Source organism: Thunnus albacares, chromosome 4, assembly GCF_914725855.1.
Source record: "Thunnus albacares chromosome 4, fThuAlb1.1, whole genome shotgun sequence".
NCBI lineage: Eukaryota > Metazoa > Chordata > Actinopteri > Scombriformes > Scombridae > Thunnus > Thunnus albacares.
In genome coordinates, this window is record NC_058109.1 from 4,795,998 (window position 1) to 4,822,601 (window position 26,604).

Here is a 26,604-nt window from a genome sequence, read left to right on the forward strand (position 1 = left end):
TATATTTGCATATTTACAGATTCTGGAATTTTTAATGAGGGAAAAGATGCCATTTTAAGGATTTTAATGGGATAAATTAACTTTTTTTGTGTAAAAACTATATCAGACACACATTAATATTAGTAGAAAAGTAGAGTATTTAAAAAATCTTTAAAAAAAAAGTTTGAACCTTCCTTTAAAACACGTATATCAGAGAATTTTTATTTTTAATTTTCTTTTCTTTTATCTTGCATTGCTGGAATAGTTTCTTCTGTTTTATTATAAATCTATAACTATAATGTGATGCCCACACACAAAAAAGGGATTTTATGAGGTAAATAATTCACATAAGTCCTTTTCTGTTTGTCTTTAAAAAGGAAACAAAAAGACCACCACATTAGTGTTGTTCAGGTAATATTTACTGTTTACAACTGTTTTATGTTTTTTACTGTTTAATGTTTTTTCAACTGTTTCCAGCTGTGTTCCAGCATAATCTGTAACAATAATATACCATTTGCTGAGTATACACTGATCATTGATATTAACATGCTATAATAAATTAGTGCAAGTCATGTGGTATTTTGGTATTTCATTGTATTTGTTTACTGCTTTATAAAAATTACGAGGAGCACTTGAACGCAGCAGCAGGTCTGAGCCGCATCAGTGCGCAGCTGCGACATCTGGCGGCCGATATGAAGAACAACACGCAGCTGTCGGCGGTTATTTCCAGCGTCGGTGGTGCAGCGGCTCAGATGCTGCTCTGACCGCATCTCTATCCGCACACACATATCCTGTCTGTCTCTCTATACAGACTCTCTCACACACACACACACACACACACACACACACTTACACACACACACACACCGGCAGCCATGAGCGCGGCGCTTTCCTGACGGGCCTCCATTCACATCCAGAGCGCGTCTGCAGCCTTAAAACCTCCGTCCGTCCGTTGAGAGCCGAGCAGGGCAGCGGGGATGTTGTGCACTGCAGCAGACATGGCTGGCCTGCTGCACATCACGCTGATAGGTGAGTCCCTCTTTTCATTTATTACAGCCAGTCACACAGTGATTCAGGGGTTTTAATAGGATGCACAAATGTTTTACAACAAAACAGAAAAATCCTTCTAGAAAATGAGAGCAGATAAATATTTGGAGACTTTGGAAAACATCACAGAGGAAGATAAACTCCCGACGGAGCAGAAAGCACATTTTAACTCCTGTAAGAATGTAAATGTGTTTTTTAACGCCATGCAGTAGCACTAAAAATCAACAACAACAGCAGCAGCAACAATAATAATAATAATAATTATAATGATAATAATAATAATAATAATGTAACCAGCAGTAATCTGTATTAATGACCTGGTTCAGGTTAAATTCTGCAAAGTAGATGCTCAGGCTGACTGTGTGGGAGGCGCGCAGTGCACTTAAATCAGAGCACACACACTGCAGTGTCTGACACACACACACACACACACACACACACACACACACACACACACAAGGACCTGCTGTTGGGCACCAGACATGGCATTAGGAATAATCATCATCATCATCATCATCAACACATGAGTCAGCGTTCATTTGACTATCAGCAGTTTTGCACTGTCATGGATAATAACAATAATATATATTTTTTTAAATGTTATTGATTATGTGATGAACCAACGTGATGCTTCGGTTGTGATTATTTGTAAAAAATACTGGCTCATATAATTATAATATTTATAATAATTATGGCTATTTTTATCATCAATTAGTCTGATTAATATTTCTGCAATTGATTGATTTTTTTAGTCTATAAAATGTTACAAAATAGTGAAAATTGGCCTAAATGTCTTTAAATTGCTCAGTCCAAAACCTAAAGATGTTAAATTTACAATATAAAACAAAGAAAAGTAGAGCTGCAATGATTAGTCGATTAATCGATTAGCTGCTAACGATTAGATTAATCACCATCTATTTTGATAATCGATTAATCGGATCATCTCTGACAGAAAAAGCAGCTTTTCAGATGTGAATATTTTCTGGTTTCTTTAGTCTTCTATGACAGTAAACTGAGTATCTTTGAGTTGTTGACTGTTGGTGGAGACAAAATAAGAGATTTTAAGATGTCATCTAGGGTTTTGGGAAACAGTGACCAACATTTTTCACCATTTTAAAGACTAAAACGACTTATCAGTTAATCAATAATGAAAATAATCGTTAGTTGCAGCCTTAGAGAAAAGCAGTAAAAGCTGGAACTAGTTAAAAAGACAAGTTACTTAAACAATAAGGTGGTTCGCAAAATTATTTTCAGGCTTAATTTCAGTGCTAATAATAATTAGAGATAATCATCATCATCATTACAACCTCGATGTAATTATAACGTAATGTTTTTATTTTAATGCACATTTTGATGATTGTTTATTGGATGAAAACTGTCTCACTGCTTCCCTGCAGAGCTCATCAGCAGCAGCAGCAGCAGCAGCAGCAGCACAAAAGGAGTTTCTTTGTTTTCATGTGTTTTTGATATTGCAGCTTCCAGCTCTTTCTGGTGAAATCTGGAGATTCAGCTCTTGTGTCTGTGAGGCTACACAGACGTAAACTGTGCAACGTTTTCATGCTACAGTTTGGTTATAAACTCTGAAGAGAGAAAATACTCTTTTTTTTTTGTGCTAATCATAAAACATTTGGGAGAAATCTTTCCTGCTTTTCCAATATGGAGTAAAAAGAGATAGGGTGAGGAAGAGGACGGTGAGCTGTGTCACCAACCTGTCCATCTCTCAGTCGGTCGGGGTGAAGGGGATTTGGGGGAGGGTCCTGGTCCAGCATAATCTGATCTGAGGGGTGTTAAAGCACGGAGAGAGGCAGGCTTAAGGGGCGACTCCCCCCCAACAGACACAAAATGAAAGCCAGAGACTATATGAGCAAAATGTGGCTTCATCATCAGTTTTATCAAATAACTGGACATTTACAACTGCTGTGTGTGATCGTTAACTGAATATTGTTGAGTTTTAGACGGTTGGTCAGAAAAATAAGCAATTTGAAGATGTCACCTCAGGTTGTCAGGGAAACTGTGTCATTTTTCACTATTTCTTGACATTTTTACAGACAAAATAGTTAATTAATCAAGAAAATTATATGCAGATGAAGCGATAATGAAAAATAATCACTAGTTGCAGGCGTACTTTAAACAGATAAAATGATTAATTGACATTGAAGACACAAACAAGTGAGCGTTCTGGTTTTCTTCTCTTGTCCCGAAGGAATCGTTGATGTGAAGCATCACAGAGCAGCCAGATTAACATGAAGCGAGCTGCAGTTAACTAAATCACACCGTGTGACGTCTGGTATCGACGATCTGATTTCCTACCTGTCTGCTGTGTGCAGCCACAAATCAGTTTTTCGTCAAGGGGGTTTTTTTTCTTTCTGCACCTGGAATCTCAGGTTCGTTGTGTTTGATGAACTTCGGAGGGTCTCTCCCCTCCAGCACCTGCTCGTTTCCCCCCCTGTGGCACCCAGCCGCCAGCATGGAGCTTATCTGTGTTAAGCTGATAAGGCTAACTCAACTGTTCAATTCTTCCAGCTGGATGGATGCTGGAAGACTTTTCTGAAGTAATTACGCTGCAAAGTTGCCTTTGTAGACACAATTTTCAAGGTCGTGGTGTAGCGGTGAAACTAGGGTGTGCAGCATGAGAGAAATTGACTTTTGTGTGTTCTTAATAGTTTTTGGACAACACTGGAGTTCTACGGCTTATGTGAAATGCTGATAATTATAAAAAGATAAAATAACAACGGTATAGTTGCAACTCTAGTTGATTTATCGATTAGTTGCCTACTATTTTGATAGTCGCTTAATTGTTTTGAGTCATTTTTTAAGAAAAACATGTCCAAATTCTCTGATTCCAGCTTCTTAAATGTGAATGTTGTGTGGTTTCTGAAGTCTTCTGTGACAATTAACTGAACATATTTGCATTGTGGACAAAACAAGACATTTGAGGATGTCATCTTGGCTTTGGGAAACAGTAATAAACATTTCTCACCATTTTCTGATATTTTATAGACCAAACAACCAATCGATTAATCGAGAAAATAATCGGCAGATTAATCAATGATGATAGTTAGTTGTAGCCCTAAACAACAGCTTTAGTCGAGCTTATGGCTACTTGGCAGCAACAAGCTGTAAACATCTACGTATCATCACCTTATAAAGCTGTTGTTGTTTTATCCATTGGGCCTGGAGCAGCACTAATGTTTCTGACCACATCATGAATGTTAGTCCGATATTCACTCTCTTTAAACTCTGGTTTTGGTCTCCACCAGCTCCTGAGGGAAATATGCTTCACTATGTTCACCAGATAGTCACTAAATGCGTCTGTCGGTTGGTTTATCAGAGCTACCAATGGTCAAACTTTTTCAACCGAAAAAGTTCCAGGACCAGTGGAACCAGAGGAATTAAACTGGTAGAATATGTCTTTAGGGCTATTATCAAAACGCTTCCATGTCAGCTGTTTGACCATCATGCTCTCCATCACCAGGATGTGTATCACATTTTCCTTCAGCTTTGACTGTCGCTCAATTAATTGCGTCGTTATTTTGCAGCATCATCTTCTTCTTGTGGTTTACTGCACTCGATTGGAGAATCAGCGCCACTTCATCATCAACATCAGCTGTTTACTTTGATGCGCTCAATTATTAATATTTGCAAAACAGTGGTGGAAGGAAACGCACATTATTTTGCAATTTCTTTTATCAGTTTTCTGAAATTTCAGTTAAAATTTGGATGGAAACCTGACTTGTGTCTAACCAATCAGCCCTGCAAACCCCACCCTTAAAGCTCCTTAACTATTAGAAAGTAGAAAGTACCATACCCAGAGCAGGGACTTTTTTGTCACCTGGAACTATTGTACAGGAACTAAATGTAGTCCTCGACTCCTTTGGTCGACACTGTTTAGTTCTTGAGTTCCTAAAAATGTTCTTGGTCTCCTGGAAAGTTCATGCAGTTGAAATACTCTAAATGATCACATAATCTGACACAGTGACCATCTCCAAAGACAAAAACAATGGGCGTCATGCGAGAACCAATCATATAAACAGATTAATTCATGAGAAGCATGTATGAGTAATTTAAGAAAATTTGTGGCATTCATCAGTTTTCTTGTACTTGGAATTTTCTCTGAGTTATGAAATTTACGAGTTCAGACCTGCCGTATAGTCATGAACAGATCTTCACAAGGGGAGAAACACTTCTAAACGTGTTATGTTTTTGTCTGCTGATTTCTGTAAGCAGGACTTGAAGTCTTGTTTTTACTCTTTGGGAACATTTTTGTGAATGAAAGTCACTAACAAACGAAGCTGAACATGGACATTTTAGGGTTGTCAATTATGTTAATAATAAAATCTCAGGATCATTCACCTCCTCAGGAACAGGTGACGTTCATCAGGCTGAAACGAGTGATTTATGACAAGTTTGTGAGTTTGTTGACTTGGAACAATTGTACAAACAAACCTCACAGAAAAAAGTCAGAGAGGTTTAGGATAAGAATATGAAAATATTCTTGCATGAGGCCCAATGTGTTGTCTGATCTTAGAATTAAAGTATCATCCTCTCTTCCTCTTGTTCTACCGGGTATATGAGTGAATCATCGACATAAGAGTTGACTCAAGTTGGACTTTCAGTCGTCCTCTTTCTCGTGATGGACTTATCCCCAAAGCTGCTTACCTCAAGGTCAACCTGTCATGCTTTTTAGGGGGGAAAAACAAGAGAGCTAGTGCTCTTTATCTCCATCGATTATTTTTTTAGTTCGAACAAATCAATCACAGAGTAAAGTAGAGCTCAGCACAAAGAGCAGAAGCTAATACTGGCAAGGTTCGAGGCTCCAGTCAATGTTTATTTAGTGGGCAGAGCATCTTAGTACCAGTGCATTAGTTGTACTGCATGATCTTCTGAAATATATCTCCTGGGTATATGGCACAATAACACTGCATCAGGAAATGTGCTTTAAAGAGAGACATCAGTGCACACGTTGCACATTTAAAACACTCTTTGGGCTTTTATTGTTCCAACATCTCCTCCCTCTTCAACCAAATATTCACAAATCAAAGTTATTAGTTATGTTGTTAGTTGGCCTCTGAGGATGTTTTTGGTCCTCAGATTGGTAGAAATCCAAACACACACATACACACACACACACACACACATATACACACTTTATCAACATGCAGTTATGTCTACACAGTGCTGACTTTGGGGTTTTGGAAGGAGAGAGGAATTAAAACAACTGCAGCACCTCTCCACTGGGTGATGGATCCCGCAGACAGAGCGCTTTTCGCAGGTTGCCAAACTCCAGGCACACTGCGCTGCCTTTTTTGTTGAAGCCTACAATTTTAAACTCAGTCCAGGTCTACTGTTTCTGTTCAGATCATGATAACTAAGTTGGTAAAGTCATTTAGCCACCACTAGTTTGTCCTCCATGACTGTTATCTCCACTTGTTGTCATCACCACCACAGAGGGCCCGCCTCTCAATTCATCCGATTGGGCGCTCCTGCAAAAACGCGAGATGCATAGAGTGAAAAAACACAAAAGCAGAGCGCTTAAAGCTGCACCCTCACTGAAAACAGTTACAAAAAGCCGCCTCAGGCTGCTAAAAAGTGCTCTGTCTGATAGGCGCCTTATCTTTCTCTCCTCCTGTTCTTGGACCGGCTTGGACTGGACCGGTCATCCACAGCGAGCAGCGGGGCAAGAAGGACATTTTATAGACCGCTGGTTTTTCAAACAAGCACTTTTTAGAGGTGAACTAAAAGTCTTCCCTGATTTTTACAGGAGATATTAGTGTTAGCATATAATCAAACAGCTTATTCTGTGACCTAATGTTTTTGTTGCACCTTGCCTGCTATATTTTTCTTGTCATCAAATCCATGAAAAGACGAAAAACCAACTGTGAATTGATCCTACAAATTACCTGTGTAGCCAAAGCCTTTTAAGGCTTATTTCTCTGTGACATATCGAGCTCCATTCTTGTCACAAAATTATTAGCAAGATTAAGAGTCATTAGCATTTACACTAAAACAGAAACGGCTACTTTGCAAGGTTTGTTATCATTAAAAATACTCAGTTTATCAGTTGCAAATCACTTTCCAGTCAAAAACAGTACACACGCATCACTCATTATGAGACAGTTGGCCCCCTGCTCCTCCCACAAAGACAGACAGACCGCCGCCTCGTCATTTATATTCGTTTGGCGTCTCTGTCAGTGACATTTTGCAGGTGAAGCAGAACTGCTGTTTGTCAAAAACTGGAGCTGAACTTCAGTATTTATTTTAGATGAAGAGAGGCTGTCTGACTCCTGTCCAAAGCTTCCTGCCACAGCAGATCCACACCGACACTCATCTGCAGCACACCATGCAAAATATTATAGAAAACAGTCAAAGAAAGGCTGAGATGCAGCTTCTGTTTTCTTAAAGCAGAGCGATTCTGCTATTCTGTTTTAATTTGCTTCACTAATTTCATAATCACCATCATCATCATTTGCATATACTGACATTTTCTAATTAGGACACAACACAAAGCACAGCTGAGGTTGAAGGGAATATTATTAGCTCAGTGTTTCACTGTGTCCGGGGGAAAACGGAGCTTTTGCAAACGGGGCTGTCGGTAAAGTTAAGAAGATCTTTCTGTCACCTTTAACTTTTTCTGTGATCGATCTTTTTAAATGGCAATAGAGCCAGTTTCACGGCACCGCTGTCGTCATTAACCTGTACTTAAGTAGATTTCATCAGACTACATTGTGATGATAAAATAAGTCTCTCCTGCTCCTTACCACATGTTGGCCGTGATGTGCAGTTTATTTGTGTGGCAACTGAAAACAGCACAAAGAAGAAGAGATTCAGTTGATCCTCTTGTGCAGTTGTTTCACTGTGGGAAGATGTCTCCATAAAAACCACCTGGAATGCAAGTGTGGATGCAAGTTTTCACATAAAAAGAGAAACTGACCATCCACTAGGCCACAAGACAGTCCCCAGATAGCATATGGAAGTGGGCCACCGCAGGCACCGCTGGCCTTCATCTGACCCGGACAAAATGGCCTTAAACGGCCCACATGTAAAATAGCAAACATGGCCCAAATATCCCAGATGAAATGTGAGCCTTTTTTTGGTAAAGATGCAGCACTCTCAGGTATGTGTGTTCTGGATGTGGGCCAGTTCTGGTTTATCTGGTTTGTTCTTGGTTGATATGCGGTTTGCTTGTGGCCCAGATCTGGGAAACAGGAGCGGACCGCCCATCATTCCACACGGTATGTGGGCCGGATCTGGGCCAAAGCAATTTCGCTATCTGGGACTGGCTTTGTGCAAAAGGAACAAACAGAGTGGTTAAACCCATTCCAAGTCTATCACCAGTATGCGAGTCCTGAGAAATGGGATCTCGTAGAATGTTTACAGGCACTTTAATACCAGTGAGAGATATAAACCAATCTGACACAAAAGCTTTAAAACCAGGATATTTCTGAGTTTCAGATTTAAGTGCACGAAGCACCTCCTCAGAGACAACTGGAACTTTCCTAACTGGAGCAACGAGAGCAGCTGGTTTTTACCACCTGTGTGATTTACGCTGCTTTTCAGTACAGGACGCTCTGCTTTCCAATGACCCCTGTCAATGGCAATAATTACAAACTTGACCAAAACCAACCGAACATAGACCACGATTCATCTTTGCAGACTCAAACCAAGCAAGTTTAACGGAGTGACCGATAGCTTTAGCAGTAAAATGATCTGAAACACAGTTTTATTTCCCGTTTTTCCCTTTATGTGCCAACACGTATTCATCTGCCAGAGTAGCAGCTTCACAGGCAGTTTCTTCTTCATGCTCAGCAATATGAGCGGCAACCACAGGTGGGAACAGCAACCCTGCCGTTTTAAAATTCAGATGGCTTAGTGTAGATGCGGTCTCAGTCTTGTTCATGAATTATTTATCATAAAACATCTTTTATGAGGAAGGAGGTTCTGCACCGGCTGCCTGTGATCCATCTCTCTATACGGAGATAACTACAAACTGAGATAACTCGATTTGAAAGTTTGATTTGATATAAGATATGAGCAACTTACACTTTTTTTGTTGAAATAATTTAGTTATCATGAGCAAACCGATGGATCTTCGTCACCTCTTACCCTTGTGAGGCTCTGTGGTGTCGGGCCGGAGAGCTTAACATGCTGCAGACGTGTTTGAGACATGTTGGCGATGATATCATAATCTGCTCAGTCAGCCCCTTGAGGTCAGACGGCCATCTGTGGTCCCAGACAGGGAGCACTATGGGATACATGAGGGAGACTGGAGGGAGGGCTTCAGTGACGGGGATTAATGATGGACGAACGGACGGGACAGATGAGCGATGTCATGATTATAAATAGATAAATTAATGAGTTGATGGACTAAATTATCCAATGAATGGGTGGCAGGTTTCAAGTTAATGAAAGTACTGACCGTCCCGTGAACGCATGAATGAGTAAATGAACTGATTAGGAAAATGAAGGAATGAGAGAATGAATGGAGAGTAGATCGAGTGATGAGAGAAATTGAACTGAAAGAGGTTTGCAGTGACTTTACAAGGGCAGCAGTGCAGTAAAGATAAGAGCAGTAAATTAAATGAGTTGAATGTATTAATACAGACAACAGAGCGCTCTTATCTCTGTTCTTTCTCTGCGCTGCAGGTCTTCAGAGTTTTTTGCAAAACAAAACTGCATTAAATCTGGAGAGAGAAATTGTTAAAATGATTTGATCTGTCAATTCACTCACATCTATTTGACCTCTCTGGTTTTTTTTTTTGCTTTTCATTTGACTTATTTTTATGAGCCGCGCTAGGTTTATTATGTGTCATCGCACAGTGACGCTGCATAAATTGAGCTTCTTCAGTTGTTCAGACTTTCACTTTAGGAAAATTGAATGCCATGAAACTAAATTAGACATCAACCTTCTGTTGTTTTCTTTACTTTTATTTGCTTGCAAAGATGCAAAATGGCTCGGAATAAAACTGAAGACACAGCCCTGAAAGATATATGCTTCTGTCACAATATTAAACCAAACAGCTGAAGGATGTATACGATTAAACTTGTTCCTAAATATATTGGATTTTATTCAAATTTTTTCATATTTATTAGTCCATTAATTCCCACTTTGCAATGTACTTAAGTGTTAAAAATTGTTGGTATCATACATTAATGTGTTTCATCTTATTTGTTTGTGCTTTATTTCTTGCTACCCATATAATTCTCACCACTTATTGCCTGTTTTATATTCTGTTTGAGTGCTTTTACTCTGTTTTCTTTACCCTGTTGAATCCTAAAACCTCTGCTGATGTGACAACTTAATTTCCCCAGAGAGATCAATAAAATTTCATTTCAGACGTAAGGATTCCACCTCCATTTTTTAATCTAACACGGCATTGTGGTACATAACAAATCATCTTTTAAGTGTTTTTCTCTCTCTTTCCTGCAGCTCTTCTAACCGGCTGCGATGCCTTCAGACTCGGTTCTTCCCAGCGTGTCATCCCCCTCGGTTCTCCGGTGTCTCGTCTGTTCCGGGATGAAGGCCCGGCCCAGCCACATTTCATCCAGGAATTAGTCAGAACCAAACGCCACACAGTCCACGACTTAGTGCGAGTCCAACCTCATTTGGTTCATGACATGGCCTGGCCGGAGATACACGAAACATCTCGTTCGCAGACCAAGACGGACTCGGCTAACTCCTCCCAGTTAAACCCACCTCTGTCCTCTGCCGGCCAGGACGTAGCCAGTACCCATGCAGCTGTGGATGAAAACTTAGACGTGGAAGACGAGATGGAGGTGAGGACAAGTATCAGGTGATGTGTATTAAACTGTGCAGAGTAACAATATAGCTTGATGAAATGATTTTTTTCTGCAAACAGCAGCAGTACAGGTAAATACCTGCATCCTTGCTTCAACTCGAACACGTGTTTTGTTTTGATTTTATAAAAAGAGTCTGTCACCGTTTCATGTTTCCTGTTCGTGCCGTAACAACTTCAGCAAGACTAAATGGATGCAACCTGTAAATGAGGAATGTGGAATAAATAAGGAAATAAACTGGAAACACAAAAATGACATTTCAGTGTACGGCAGCGTAATGGTGCCACCATGACAAACAAATATTTGCTCAGTTTCTTAATATGTATGCAGTAACAGTCAGTTTGGACACACTTTCTCAAATGGAAAGGTGTGTCCAATCTTTTGACTGGTACTGTACGTTATATTTTCGTTATAACGTGATACTTTCTCGTTATAAATGTTTTTTTTTTACTCGTTATAATGAGAAAAACAGCTTGTTGGAACATTTATTCATATTAAAACAAGTACATTTTCTCATTACAATGAGCTGCTACTGAAATAGATGCATTTGAATGTTTGAATGAATATTAGTGGCCTATTGTCTACTGTTTATATTTATACTAAGTCTTACTTTCTTTTAGGGCGAAGGCATAGTGAAATTCTGCTAATACTAAGCATCCTAGATGGAGTTGTTATCAGCATACAGACACTCTGAAGGATTTTGTCCACATTGTGTCTCTATTGGAGAAAGAACCAAGCCTGTTGGATGTGTTTGCACCTACGATTATGAGAAAAGTTTCTAATTTTAGCACGAAACATATTGCGTAAAAAAGCGAGTACATTTTTCTCTGTATAATGAGAAAGTTATAACATCTTCCTCACTATAATGAGAGATATATAAGGCATATTTTATTCATTAAGGGTCACAGTCCTGAGCAGAGATGTGCAGATCTTTCTCCAAGTTCCTATCGTCTCCATTTTGCGTATGTGAATGTGTGGAGACGTGTTTTATCTGTAATATATTTCCTCCTTTTACTTTTCCTTTATGCAGGCAGTAAGTAATGTAAATGAAGTAATAAAATGAAGGTGCAGTTTAAGTGAAACAGTCTCAGTAAGTCACCCATGATGTCCTCTTGCATTACAGTAGCCTGCACAAAGACTAGAGTCATGTTCTTTCAGTAAAGAGGAGTAAGCCAGGAGCAGCGATCAATACAAAACATCAACATGAAATAATGCTGTGTCATTTGTGTGATCAGCAAAAGTATTTATTGAATGCCAGTTAGTCACTGATATTAATCAATGAACTTAAAAACACTCTGCATTCAAGCCATGAGGAATATTGCAGCAGTGCAGGAGAGTTTTATAGGATGAATATTTATAAAAGATGTGAAAGACACTTGCACCTTTCCTTATTTTCAGTTTTTTAAATATTTAGCTCTGAATTCTATCTGTCGGTCTGACTGTTCTGTCCAAATATCTTTCCTCTTTCAGCGTATGGTTCATCTCGCAGTCCCCCAGGATCCAGAAAGCTACCGGGGACAGACTGACTCCACTGACCCAGAGACGGAGCTCCTCGGTGGGCCGGGAGCCGGCGACGCCTCCCTGGAGGCCTCCGGCTTCTACGGGACGGACACGGAGGAGAGAGACAGAGGAGAGGAGGGAGGGGAGGACCGAGAGAGAAGAGTGGGAGAGGAGAGGGGGGAGGACGATTGGGAGAGAGACATGGGGGAGGACAGAGGGAGGAGAGAGAAGGAAGAAGAAGAAGAGAGAGGAGGAGGAGGAACAGACGTTGAAGATGTTCATGTCCAGGATGCCTTGGAGGTCAACCACACAACGCCAGATCTGGACGCTCTAATCGGTTGGTAGAAATGATCTTCAATCAATAAAGTGCTGTTGAGATCACACAGCTCATCCTCAGGCAGCCATATTATATCCATTAGTAACCTCAGCGCTCATACATTACTCCATGATCCAGTCACACACTGTTCCCTATTCAAACCTGAGGGAAAACATGCTGTTGTCCAGCAGCAAGTCGCATCTTCAAAGGCATTTTTGTGATCCTGCAGATGTTTACTGACTGCCTGAATGATAAAATGTTTACCCAGGGCATAACCAATGTTTAAATTAAACATTTGTACATTTCTCTGTCTGACAAGCATCAAGTGTTCTGCACTAGCTGTGGCAGATCATGGAAATGTCCAGCGAAGTTTGGAAATACTCAGTTTAAGTGTTGATTTTGCCACATTCAAATATTAATTCCTGGCAGACAGAAGACGTCTGCAATGGTGGCAAAAGGTTGAATCCTACTGACTTTAGTGATCCCTGAGTGAACCATGAGTTTGACATTTGTGGTTTGGAGTGAAATGTCTCGCTAACTGTCGGATGGATTAGCATGAAATTTCGTTCAAACATCCACGTCCCCCTCAGGATAAATTTAAATGCCTTTGGTAAGCCCCTGAATTTTAATTTAGCGCCATTATCAGGTCAAAATTTTAATTTATCCAACGGGTTTGGTTTAATACTTTCCAAATCAGCCTCAGCTTTACTTTGTGTTTAGCGCTAATTAGCTAACGTTAGCATGCTTGTTACCCAAACTAAGATGGTGAACATGTTAAACATTAAACAACAAAATATAAATCATAACAAGCACAAAACATCAATAATAATTCAATAATAAATATCTTCAGTGTGACATTAGCAGCCATATTATTATTGGAAAAAGTTGTGTACATTTACTAACATGCAACTCGGTCATTTCAGTAGAATTCAGTGTGTAATGTTTGTGCTGTTTATTGACTAACCAATACCGTTTTAGCGTAAATGTTCTTTATTTCTTTTACATATTTAAAGCTAAATAAGCATGTCTTTGTTAAAACTACACAATGTTAATGTTTAACTAATTTGCACAGCAGCAGATGCTCTCGTGTCTACTGTGAGTCTTCGATACAAGCAGACTGTCAAAACCTCCTGGCAACTGTAGACTGAAGAATGCCGCAAGAGGTTTATTCATGAGAAGTGTGCAAACATGTTTCTGACATCTCTGACGTCTCTTTGTATCACACAGGCTACAGTCCGTCTTTCCTCCCGTCCGGCTCCAAGCAGCCCAGCATCTCCTCCCCAGCTGAGGTGCAGGATTCTGGGCTACAGGAGCATCGTACGACCCCGGTCCTGGAGGTGAGGACAGAACAAGGCAGAGAAAAGATGCCTTGATAACGATTGTTTGTTGTTTTTGTGTTTTTGGCCATACAAAGTATAAAATTTAGACTATAATACAAATATACAATACAAACTTCCTCATAAAAGTTCTCGGACAAATACACATGTATGTGGTTTGTAACAGGGTCGCCTGCCTCAGTAGTTGCTTTTGGAACATGTATTGACACTTTTTGAGACGTGACGATACTTTGTATGAATTATTGTGAATATGAATTGTGCATTTGGCGTGGCTGTGGCTCAGGAGGTAGAGCAGGTCATCCGCCAATCAGAAGGTCGAAGGTGGTTCGATTCCAGGCTCCTCCAGTCCGCATGTCGAAGTGTCCTCGGGCAAGATACTGAACCCCAAATTGGTGTGTGTGAGTGTGTGTGTGAATGGATGAGCATAGAAACGTTGTGGGGCGCTTCTTTATCACTCTTGAGGAGCAAGTTGGCACCTCATGAGGCAGCTTCTGCCATCAGTGTGTGAGAAGGTGGTCGATAAGACTAGAAAAGCGCTATAAGTGCAGTTAATTTACCATGAATTAGTTTGTTTCAAGCATACCAAGACTAGCAGACAGAGAAGTTTGGCTTTGGCGATTTATCAGTCTGTGACAAAGAGTAGCAAAATTGAAGCATCTTTATGTGAAAAAGTTCCAGTTTACTACTTTTAAATAAACATATACTGTAGGAGGTTTGAAGACAGTATAAATAAAAAGAGAAATCATCAGCTGTAGTTTGGCTTTAATTGGATCTCAGTAAATCAGATGTAATCCAGGGCTCACCTACTAACCTTGCGCTGAATTAATGCTTTAGTCTTTAACTTCTTTATGTGATTAGCAGTGTCTCGTCAACCTGTATCGACTGAGTGAGCGGGGAGAAGCCACACAGCAAGGACTGTGTTGATGCTGTTTTTCTTACTAATTTTTCTTAAACCATTAATCTACAGATCAATAACAGCACACGCAAGAGCCCTCGAGTCATGTTGTTACCACATGTGTCAGTATCGTCTTCACTACAATGACTACACACTACTTCTGATCTTATAATACTACCAGTAATATCACCTCTACTACTCATGCTCTTATAACATACAGTACAACCACTTCTACCACCAACATCACTGTTTCTATTACTGCTGCTACTTCTACTACCACTATAAATATTACCATAGTATAAACTTTACTACTACAATTTCTACCTGCAATACCAATATTACTGCAACCATCAGTACTACAAATAATGTGACTACTGCTATTATTTCTACCATTATCAGCAATAATTAGCTTCAGAATTGGGGGACACACAATGAAGTCTGGAAACCAGGAAACCAGGAAAGTAAAACCTAGTGAGTGCAGTTTATTTACATATAATTAACCTTTCAAATGACACATTTCATTAACATGCAAACTTAAGATTCAGAGGCGATCCAGATTAATAAATCAGCTTTTTAAAATCAAATCAGAGCTTCTTTCATCTGATTTACGGTGGTTGGACTGCTAGTTGACAACAGAGTGATTTTAGTGAGTGAATGAAACTGAAACCTTTATAATGTTGGGGAAACAAATGGAAATTTCACCCTTTTTATTACACTTCCACCACCATGACTCGTCTCCTGATAACTTGATGTTTACCATGCAGGGAGCTCCTTTAGAGAGAGAGCCGTGGGAGGCGGAGGGGGATGAAGACGGTCGTTCCAGCGGCTACGGAGACCTTCCCTCCTCCATCACTATAACTAGCACTACATCTACTGCTGCTTCTACTTCTGCTGCTGCTGCTGCTGCTGGAGACGCTGAAGGCACCGCCACTCCTGAGACTGACACCGGCACAGACTTTGGGCTGCTGGGAAGTTATACAAAAGGTACTCTGAATGAAATAAATCTGATCATGATATACTGGCTGATATTAATTTTCTTTACACAAACCATCAGGTGTATACCCGATGAAGGAAACGTTACTAACGTGAACTAATAATATTCCAGCAGTAACAGCAAGACAGTGTGTGGGAGTTTATCTCATTTTTATTCAAGTTGTGCTTTTCCTCCGACACATCTGTCACATATTCAGGTGTGCAGAGACTTTTTCCACCTTTACACAACCCGTAACATAAATAAAAGTGTTCGATGAGGTTCCCTTCAATTTGTTTTTTTTTTTTAACAGTTGCTTTATATATTTAAGTTATCCAGTAACAGATAATTACATGAGCAATCAAGTGTACCTAGAGTGTGTGTATCTGTGTATACACCTGTATACTACATATATACACTCACTGAGCACTTTATTAGGAACACCTGTGCAATCTAATGCAATTTAATACAACAGCTCTGCCATTGGCATAGTTAGAACGGTGATAATTCTCCTTTATGTTTATTATTGAGGTCATAGTGGGTGCTGGTGGTGTACTGGAGCACATTATATTGAAATTTATTCCTGATATTTTTTCCACCCCATTAACATACATGAGGGGGGGGGAACTGAAAGTGTATAAGCTTCATAAAAGTAGAATTTATGGCAGAGCTGTTGTATTGGATTACATTAGATTACACAGGTGTTCCTAATAAAGTGCTCGGTGAGTGTGTGTGTGCTGTTAATTAATAAAGGAGGGATGAAAAATATGCCCTACAAGTAAAGGTATATGCCTTCATGTTTGCAGATTAAAGGCATAGTTTGACATTTTGGGAAATATACTTATTCACGTGGAGAGTTAGATGTCATGTCTGTATGTTTAATGTAAAGCTGCCGTCAGTCTTTGGAAACAGAGGAAACTGCTAGAATGTCTCTATCCAAAGGTAACAAAAATGCACTGCTACAGAAGATCAGACTAAAGAGTTTGGTTTTTGCAATATGCAAACATGTCTGTCTTGCATGAGAGAATTTGTCAAACTACATTTGCCAGAAACACAACACAGCAATGAGATAAGTAAAGAAAAGGTTAAAAAGCATCTTCTTGCTTTTGTTTTACGTCTGGTTTGTTCCTGCAGATGACACAGAGGACGAAGAGGCAGAGCAGAAGGAGGAAGAGGAAGAAACAGGTCTGCCACACATAGGTGTATTTACCCAGAATCCCACTGTACCAGAGGTTGGCATGGCTCCCAGCAGACAGCCTCTGCAGCCCAGCGTGGAGGAAGAAGAGGAGCTGCAACAAGAAGAACATGAGTTAAAAGGTGAGGAGACATTAAATTACTACATTTATTAACACATTTATTTAATAAATGCATCATAAACTCATTGTTTTTCTATTAGGTGAAGAGGAAGAGGAGGAGGAGGAGGAATGGAGAAAGACTGATGGAGAAGAATCAAGAATCAGACACATCGTCCCGCTCACCACAGATCCTTCACCCTCCGTCGGCTTCACCGACCCATCCTGGGATTGGCGGGAAAAGACCGTGCCCCCGCAGACCCGGGGGTCAGAGGTCAGGGGAAACGGAGTCACAGAGTTCTTCTTACTGGGCGGTGATTTCAACGAGATGGACGAAGCACAGCAGGTACATTTACATACAGACATATATGCAGATAGTCTTTACGTTTCTGTTCTAACTCTTAACATTGACAGTTTCAGGTCGTGTGTGTCGACTGGAGCGAGCTGACCGGACGCGGCTACGTCATCCTGAACATGACGCAAAACTTCAACTGTGTGAGTACCACGGTTACCAAAATGAACTTCTATCAATATAGGCTGTAGAACTATTTTGATTGGATACTCATATCTTAAGGATAGTCCATTCTTTTAAAAGGATAACATACGATATTAATCTAGACATTCAACTTCAAACACAATTATTGTCTAAACATACTAAAGATCCCCTCCAGACCATAGACTGTATAAAAATATGGACGTAGTTACCGTGACGTCACCCGTTGGTTTCTGAAGAGCGGTTTTGAAGCTCAAAGCGAGCCGCTCCAGCCGTCGCCATCTTGGCGGTGCGTGACGCTGCCTAACTCCCAGCTAACCAAAAATGGGCAAAGAGGCGGGCCGAAACAAGCCACCTACCGGCTAGCGGACCTGTCACTCAAAGCAGCCATGTTCTTCATTATGCATAACTTTACGGCTTAATAAAATTTAAACGGGTGAGTTATAAACGTACAGTTGTCATGAAAGGGGAAATTAGCTACAGAGACCAAAACCTTTTTTTGTACCAGGCTGTAAACATGTTTGTTTCTGCTGGAAAGTTGGGCATTTTAACATGGGGGTCTATGGGGATTGACTCGCTTTTGGAGCCTCAAGTGGCCGTTCAAGGAACTGCAGTTTTTGGCACTTCCACATTGGTTTCATTTTACAGCCCCGGAGGTTGCTGCTTGCTCCAGACATGTTTTAAGATGTGTGTAAAATACTCCACTTTAACTGCTGGACACAAGATGTCTCCTCCTTCACTGTAAAGTCCGTTCTCAGTGTTTGTGCACTGGAGGATTCAGGTTTCCACTTCACACTTATGCAAATTGAATATTGGAGCAGGATTGGCTTCCAAACTAGTTGTGATGTCACGAATCACGCTCGTACTCCCGCCTCTTAAAACAGGATTTTCAATGAGCTCAGAGAAACAGAACAAGAACAGAAGCAAGAGGAAAAACACATTTTTGAGTGGAGGAAGACTTTGAACTTAATTTATACAGAAAAATAACAAATCATAAGCTACTAAAGCTTTAAATGCCTTCAGAAACTATCAGATAAAGCAAACTTACACATCATATACATACAGATCAGCCAGCTTCTTTGTTCCCAGAGAGTTTGTCACAGGCTTTATAGATTCTGGGGCTTCACTCGTCCAGGAAGCAGTTAGGCAGGTAGAGGAAGGTTAGCTTAAGTCTATGGCTTATAGAGATTGGTAGATCACTTTCTCAATGGATTTAATAGTAGTTTATCTTTGAATTAAGGATAAAATCACATATTTACTCTCACAAACTCCTGAAGTTAATCTATTCGGCTCAAACAAACTGCACCGGAGTCTGTTTGGACGCTGACTTCGACTTTGATTGACAGCTTTCTCCTCAGCCTGAACAAACCAAACCAAACAGGCAAACAGACCAGAGTTCTTTTGACCTGAACCACACAATTTAGTTGTGAAAGTCACCCTTAAGCATTAAAGTGCTCTGATTCTTTTCCATCAATTTATTCCCTAAAAATAAACATCCCTCATCCTCGTTTTGAATGCAGACATGAATGTCGGCTTGACTTTTCTCTCATGCTGTCAGGCGGAGGAGCAGGACTTGAACAGCTGGAGGCCATCTGTTTTTGTGTGTGTGTGTGTGGTAGTGAGGGAGGAAGGACCTTCACCATGGTGTCTGTTGCCATGGCAGCAACACAAACCCACACAGCCGCCGCAGTGACTTTATGATTGTTACGGCAACATGAATAGAGTTAAACTTGTGCTCCTACAGTTTATCCCCCCCCTTCTCTTGTTTCCTCTCCTTGGACACAAGAGAGAGAAAGATGAAAAAGGTTTTGATGTCGTCATGGAGATCAAGTGGTAACATGTAGAAAAATGTGTGTGTGTGTGTGTGTAACAGGAGGAGTTCCGTGTAGACCAGGGCGTCCGACTGTTGAAGATCATGGAGCGAGTGTTCGCACGAAGAATGAACAGCCCCGAGGGATCGTGGGTACTCTACCTCAGCAAGCCGACACACCAACAACACCAGCTGCTGATGAACGTGGCGTCTGAGCACGGTACACACACACAATATTTTGTTGTAGAATTAGATGGAAAATAAAGAAATAAAGGACCCTAACCATTTTACTGACATTTCTTTATGCTCAACACTAACCTTAATCTTGATTAAACTGTACCCTGAAACATTTGATTATTGTCATAAAAGCAGCTTTGTGTTGTAATTTGTCTGCAGTTTCTTCATTAATTTGGATAAATAGACAAAAATAGAAGGTGTGATTTCACATGCAGTTATTTTCAGCAGCCACCATGAGGTGTGAAAACCTTCGACAGTCTGAGACATCAGTAGCAAACTCAGATTTTAGTGTCAGACAACAAGACATAAAGGGAATCTTCCAAATAAGTAGTCGCTTCAGTACATGCAGACCGGCTAACTCAGACATGATGAACGATGCTTTGAGAGCTGATTATCCAACACATCCAGACACACTTATACTGTACAAACACACACAGACGTTGGGATGTTAACATTGTTGGATATGTGTCATGTCTTCCAGGAGTGATAGCTACCAAGGATGTGCTGGGCATGCTGGGAGAGATCAGGAAATGTTTACATGAGGTACACTGTCTGAATAACTTGTTTAAATGTTTAAAACTGTCTGTTTCTACAGATGTAAACAGTGATCTCAATGTTTTTAATTGAACTTGTAATTCGAATCGAGTCTGTGTTAATTGTTAACTTCCCATCAACATAACACTCAGCTGATAATATAAGACTTTTGTTTCTGTTAAAGGTCAAAGTTGACAATGTCGTTGTTATGGTGACGTCAGTGTTAAAACTATATCATTGCACAAAGAGTTTCCAGGTAAAATTCTATGAAGAGTTGCAAAAATATTCCAAATCTGTGTTTGCACAGTCGTTATCAATAACTAATTATTAAAATATAAATTTCTACTGACTGGATTCAGAAACATGAGATTTGTTGGGGGGATTGAGGACCTGTACGCTCAGGATTGGACACGCAAATTGCAAAAATTGCAAAAAACTGCTGACTGTCATTTTATGAAAGATATCAGACACCAGCGTAAGGTGTCATCGTGTCTTCATAATATGTGCAACAGAAGGAAATGTGTGTTTGTATGAAAATCTTAAATAATGTTCCTAAACTTTTTTTTTTGACACATTTTATTAATTTTTTAAACACAGATACACATAAAAAAACCATGACAGCACTTAAATCAAAAATCACAGCCATGTAACAACATACACTGCAAGATTAATATCATAAGACAAAAAATAGATCCAGTGCTTTTTGATATCAGTCCGCTATTAGTTTTCAGAAAAAGAGAGAAAAGAAATTAATAAAGTGGAAAGAAAAAGGGAATTTTACTCACTTTTCCTTATCTGTAGACTACTTTTACATATAAAATATGAACTATTATCTGTAAGTAAATGTACGTAATGATGATACATAAGATTATGAATTATGGTACTGATGATAATTATTAAAAAAATAAATACTTTGCAAATATAATATTGTACAGATTTATAGAAACTATGCCAACGCTGCTAATCAACACATACATATAAACAAGTTTTTTGTTCATATGGAGAAATATGTGTTGTTATGCAGGAATATGTTTTTTCTGTAATGAAATTTTGTTTTTGTTCATATCCAGTTAAATTTGTTTTTTGTTGTGTGTGTGTGTGTGTGTGTGTGTGTGTGTGTGTGTGTGTGTGTGTGTTTGCTTCTTCAGGTGGGCATCGCTAACTTCAGCGCGGCCAGTAACTGTCAGTCTCGGCCCAGTCAAACACGCAGCGACTACGGAAAGCTATTTGTGGTTCTGGTGATCATCGGCTCCATCTGCATGGTCATCATCACATCTGGATTCATATACATCTGCTGGCAAAGACGACTGCCTGCAACAAAGACTACGGTAGGTAAACACACACACACACACACACACACACACACACACGCCTGTCCTAACCGTGCTGTAAGAGGAGTAAATGTGTCACGTACAGGCGCATAAACAGAAGCTCTTGTGTTTTCTCACGTCGCAGTTCCGCGCTGAAGAGCTTCACTTTGTGGAGAACGGTTGCCACGACAACCCCACGCTGGACGTAACCAACGACAGCCAGCCTGAGATGCAGGAGAAAAAGCCGAGCACCAATGGGCTGGCAGGGGTGAGAGAAGGAGGCGGGGAGGAGAGCAGTCGCTGGCAGGTGATTGGACGACTGATTTTTAAAAAAAGATGATTTTTTTTCACAAACTGGCTCACTGTCTGTGACAAATAAGGGACTCACACATGAAGAAAGATCATAAAATGACTTTTGACATGATAAATAATCTGCTGTCTTGTTTCTTATGGTAAAATTAACTTTATTCTACCCGACAAACAGCATGAAACCTCTGATCTTTTGTTTTTTTTAGGTGTTTGTCAATCAAGCAGCAACCGAGGAGGAAGAAGAGGAGCAGGACACACATCTCTGATGGACGAAGAGGAAAAGGAGACAGGTTATGAAGGACGTTCGCCTTTGATAGACAGATTATATAAATGGAGCCTCGAGTGAAGAAGAAGAAGAAGATGACAGTGATGACAGAAGAGAATAAGAGGAGGAAGAATACAAAATATCTTCGGTGGAGAGAAGGAAAAAAAAGTGGATTTGTTGTCCAATCAGAGTCAAAGTAGGACTGATGCTAGGAGGAGCGAAGCAGGAGGAGTCACTGACATCATCATGGGGATTACATACTGGGTTACATGTCACATACTGGACGCTTTGGTCAAATCTGAATTCATAGACAGACAGTAAACTTGACAAACTCTAAGATGTCCACTGTTTGAAAGAGTTAACAAAGTTGGACTTCTGATTGGGAAAGTTGAGAATTTCATAGAGCTGCATACCCCTACGCGATGTAAGATAATGTCATCTTTACATCAAACTCTTCTGTTTAGTGTGCCTTACGCTTTTAGCTTTTTGCACTGTGGCTGCACGAGACAATTTAAACATAAAACTAGAGACTAATAAAAACATAAATCACCTTTTATGTTTGAATGTAAAGGAGCTTTTAAAGCTTGGTTGCCATTTTTGTGTCACATTAAGCAAAATACTTTGACGAAATGGCTCCAACAAAGGCTGAAACTAAGTATAATACCCAAAAAGACATTGTTTACTTTCATTACCAGTGGTGCATTGTAGATAAGTACATTTACTTTGTACTTTACATTTATCTGACAGCTGCAGTCACTAGTTTTCTGTACAAATTAATATTTTACATATAAAACATATAATGTGCTTACAAAATATGATGCATTATTATAGATTTAAGTCACCAACAGTATAGAAAGTAGTTAAATTGGCATATTTACACATTAATGAATCATTAATTGTAATCCAATAATATAATATAGTTTTTAGCATAACAAGTACATTTTTCTACCAATACTTGAATGTACCTTTACTTATAATGGAGTATTTTTACAATGCAGTGTTGTTTCATTTAACTTAAGTAAAAGATGCGAATATTTCTTCCACCAGTGTAGATAAAACTTGTAGGTAAAAGCCACAGCCAAGAATTGCTCACAGCAGCAAGAAATGCAAAAAGTCTAATCAGAAATATCCTAAAATGTATCACAACCTCAGAGATGGTCAATGGTTTTACCCCGAAGTCTGACTCAGGTGACTCCTCTTAGCTACTCTTCTGAATCACTGAACAGGAAGTATGGCCTGTATTAACTTTGAAAGTAAGGTTTTGGCACTTTATCGATTCCTCTTGGAAATAGTGACTATCATCATTGAAATGCTGCATCATGTTAAATGTATTACATACAGTGACTGAAATATCTCTATTTTGCTTATAGGAATGGTTGTAACTGCTGAGGATGTTCACTGTACACTCTACAACAAGTCACGTGTTTGCTATACGTATGTGCTGTTAGCCTAATATGCTTTTTCAATAGTGTTGGAATGGCTGCTGTACGCTCCTGGCTAAATCTTGAGGCCATGACACATGGGCAACAAAAGCATGAAAATATGGCAAGTTACAGTGTTGAAGTCAAGTCAGCAAACTCTGAGTCCAAGTCGAGCCCCAAGTCTTCAACGTTTGAGTGTTAAGTTCAAGTCACTTTGATCATGTCCGAGTCACCGCAATCATGTATGAATCACCATGGTCATGTTCAAGTCACAGCAATCATATCTGATTCACTACAGTCATGTCACTGTCATGTCCAAGTCACTACGTTCATGTCCGAGTCACCAGAGTCGTGTCATAGTCATGTCAGAGTCACTACGTTCATGTCCGAGTCACCAGAGTCGTGTCATAGTCATGTCAGAGTCACTACGATCATGTCTGAGTGACTACGGTCATGTCCTAGTTAGTATAGGTTGGAGTCACTAAGATCATGTCCATGTCACTATGGTCATGTCAGAGTCATTAAGGACATGTTTGAGTTACTAAGGTCGTGTCCAAGTCATTACCATCATATCTGAGTCACTACGGTCATGTTCGAGGCACAGTGCTTATGTTCGAGTCACCATGGTCATGTTTGAATCACTATGGTCAGGTCCGAGTCACTGTGATCATGTCCGAGTCACTACGATCATGTCCAAGTCACTAGAGTCGTGTCATAGTCATGTCCGAGTCACTACAATCATGTCCGAGTCACTAGAGTCGTGTCATAGTCATGTCTGAGTCACTATGGTCATGTCCGAGTCACTAGAGTCGTGTCATAGTCATGTCCGAGTCACTACGATCATGTCCATGTCACTATGGTCATGTTTGAATCACTATGGTCATGTCCGAGTCACTGCGATCATGTCCGAGTCACTAGAGTCGTGTCATAGTCATGTCTGAGTCACTATGGTCATATCCAAGTCACTACGATCATGTCCATGTTACTATGGTCATGTCCGAGTCACTATGATCATGTCTGAGTCATGTCCCAGTTAGTATAGGTCTGAGTCACTAAGATCAAGACCAAGTCGCTATGGCCATGCCAGAGTCATTAAGGACTTGTTTGAGTTACTAAGGTTGTGTCCAAGTCATTACCATCATATCTGAGTCACTATGGTCATGTCTGAGTCACTACTGTCATGTCTCGGTCATGTTCAAGTCACTACAATCATGTCCAAGTCACTACAATCATGTCCGAGTCACTACAGTCATGTCATGGACTTACTATGATTATGTCCGGGTCACTGCAAATGTGTCACTATGGTCATGTCGTAGTCATTAGACATGTTTGAGTCACTGTGATCATGTCCAAGTCACTATGGTCATGTTCGAGGCACAGTGGTCATGTCTGAGTCACTACTGTCATGTCTCGGTCATGTTCAAGTCACTACAATCATGTCCGAGTCACTACAGTCATGTCATGGACTTACTATGGTTATGTCCGAGTCACTGCAAATTTGTCACTATGGTCATGTCGGAGTCATTAGACATGTTTGAGTCACTGTGATCATGTCCAAGTAACTATGGTAATGTTCAAGTCACTGCAATCATATCTGAGTCACTACAGTCACGTTCGAGTCACTATGATCATGTCTGAGCCATTACAGTCATGCGGAGTCAGTAAGTACATGTCAGAGTCACTACAGATATTTCCGAGTCACTACGGTCATGTTCGAGTTACTAAGATCACGTTTGAGTCACTACAATCACGTCTGATCTGATCTTATTTATTTATTGGGACCACGTACAGTGTTAAACATAAATGTTACCATTTGATGTTCTGTACCAGATTTAGCTTATAGCTAATTTTCATCTACAGTCCCTTCAGCTGGTCATGTCTAACGTTAAAGTCCAAATTAAGGTGCAAGTCATCAAAAGCAGGACTTATGCTGGACTTGACTGATCCAGGGCTCCAATAATATATTTCTGGCTAATTACCCAACCGTCAAAGCACAAACAGAAATCTCACACATCAGATAAACAGAAATAATTTGACCCACCTTGAGGTATTTTGGTCTGACTCGAGTCACTGCGCAGTTAACTGGAATGGAGATAGAAAATTGAATGTTTGTTTTCTTTTATTCAGATCGTTTTCTACAGTGATTTTGTTCTTCAGTCTCCATTCCCGTTACAGGTAGTATTGCCCATCTGCATTTCATCAAGATGTCGCCTGTGTTTCAGCTCTTTTACTCTGACTTTTTCTCGATGTAACAATACTGTATATGGCTTCACTATAAACTACGCTGATTGATATGCACTTTGTCAGCTAAGCAGGATTTATGGAGCATTCAGGACACCCGGGGACTTGAGAACCGTCCATCCTGAATACCTTAAATGACTGTCTGCAATGTAATTATCTGTTTCTGAGAGCACAAGATGCAGGGAGGACACAGTCCCCTGATCATCCACAGGAAGACCAAATAGATGAGCATGTAGCTTTCAGCACTGCAGTGAGCACCGATATAACAGAACTTACAGCTTCTGTTGCTTTTATTTGCTGAAAGCCGAAATGAGAGAGTTTGATGGAGACAAGTTTGTTGCTTTTTGTTCGCTAGAAATCAACTGAACGCTTACAAGATTCTGATCAACTAAGTTTGTTTTCACAGGTGTTTTTTTTCTTTTCAGAATCTAAAGGCAGCCTCACGTATGTTTGCATTTGTTAGCGGTGCTAGTGCAAGTCAATGGGCACTCAGTTGTAGCGAAAAAACAAAAACAAATGACCCTTTGTTTGTATAAAGATAGAAAGTTAGGTTGAGTTTTCATTCCCACCGGGTATTTATTTGTGTTCATTTATTTTACAGATGTTTTTTTTGTATGTCTGTTTATATGCATTTTGATCATATACTGTCTCATTCTTTTGGTTGTCTGTGTAATAAGTTAAATGTGAGAAATAAACGTTTGGAGAAAATGTGATTTCTTGTTAATTCTGGCCCCTGCAACAATGAACTGGTTAATAGGATCTAGGAAATAAATGAACAGATTGATGATTTCATTTTTGTATGTATTTCAAAGTTAAATTAATTGTGAATAAATGGCTCACCATAGCTCATTAA

The 26,604-nt window shown here is 39.9% G+C and overlaps 1 protein-coding gene across 1 annotated transcript; it reads left to right on the forward strand.

Annotated features, from left to right (window-relative positions):
* The first annotated feature begins 681 nt into the window (after positions 1-681).
* Positions 682-26,604, forward strand: podxl2 (podocalyxin-like 2). Its single transcript, XM_044350135.1, has 13 exons — positions 682-1,008; positions 10,454-10,800; positions 12,292-12,658; positions 13,865-13,974; positions 15,634-15,853; positions 16,974-17,156; positions 17,236-17,477; positions 17,546-17,626; positions 19,498-19,654; positions 20,153-20,214; positions 21,354-21,533; positions 21,661-21,822; positions 22,031-26,604. The coding sequence occupies exons 1-13, from the start codon at positions 978-980 to the stop codon at positions 22,088-22,090; spliced, it is 2,202 nt and encodes a 733-aa protein (XP_044206070.1). The 5' UTR covers positions 682-977; the 3' UTR covers positions 22,091-26,604.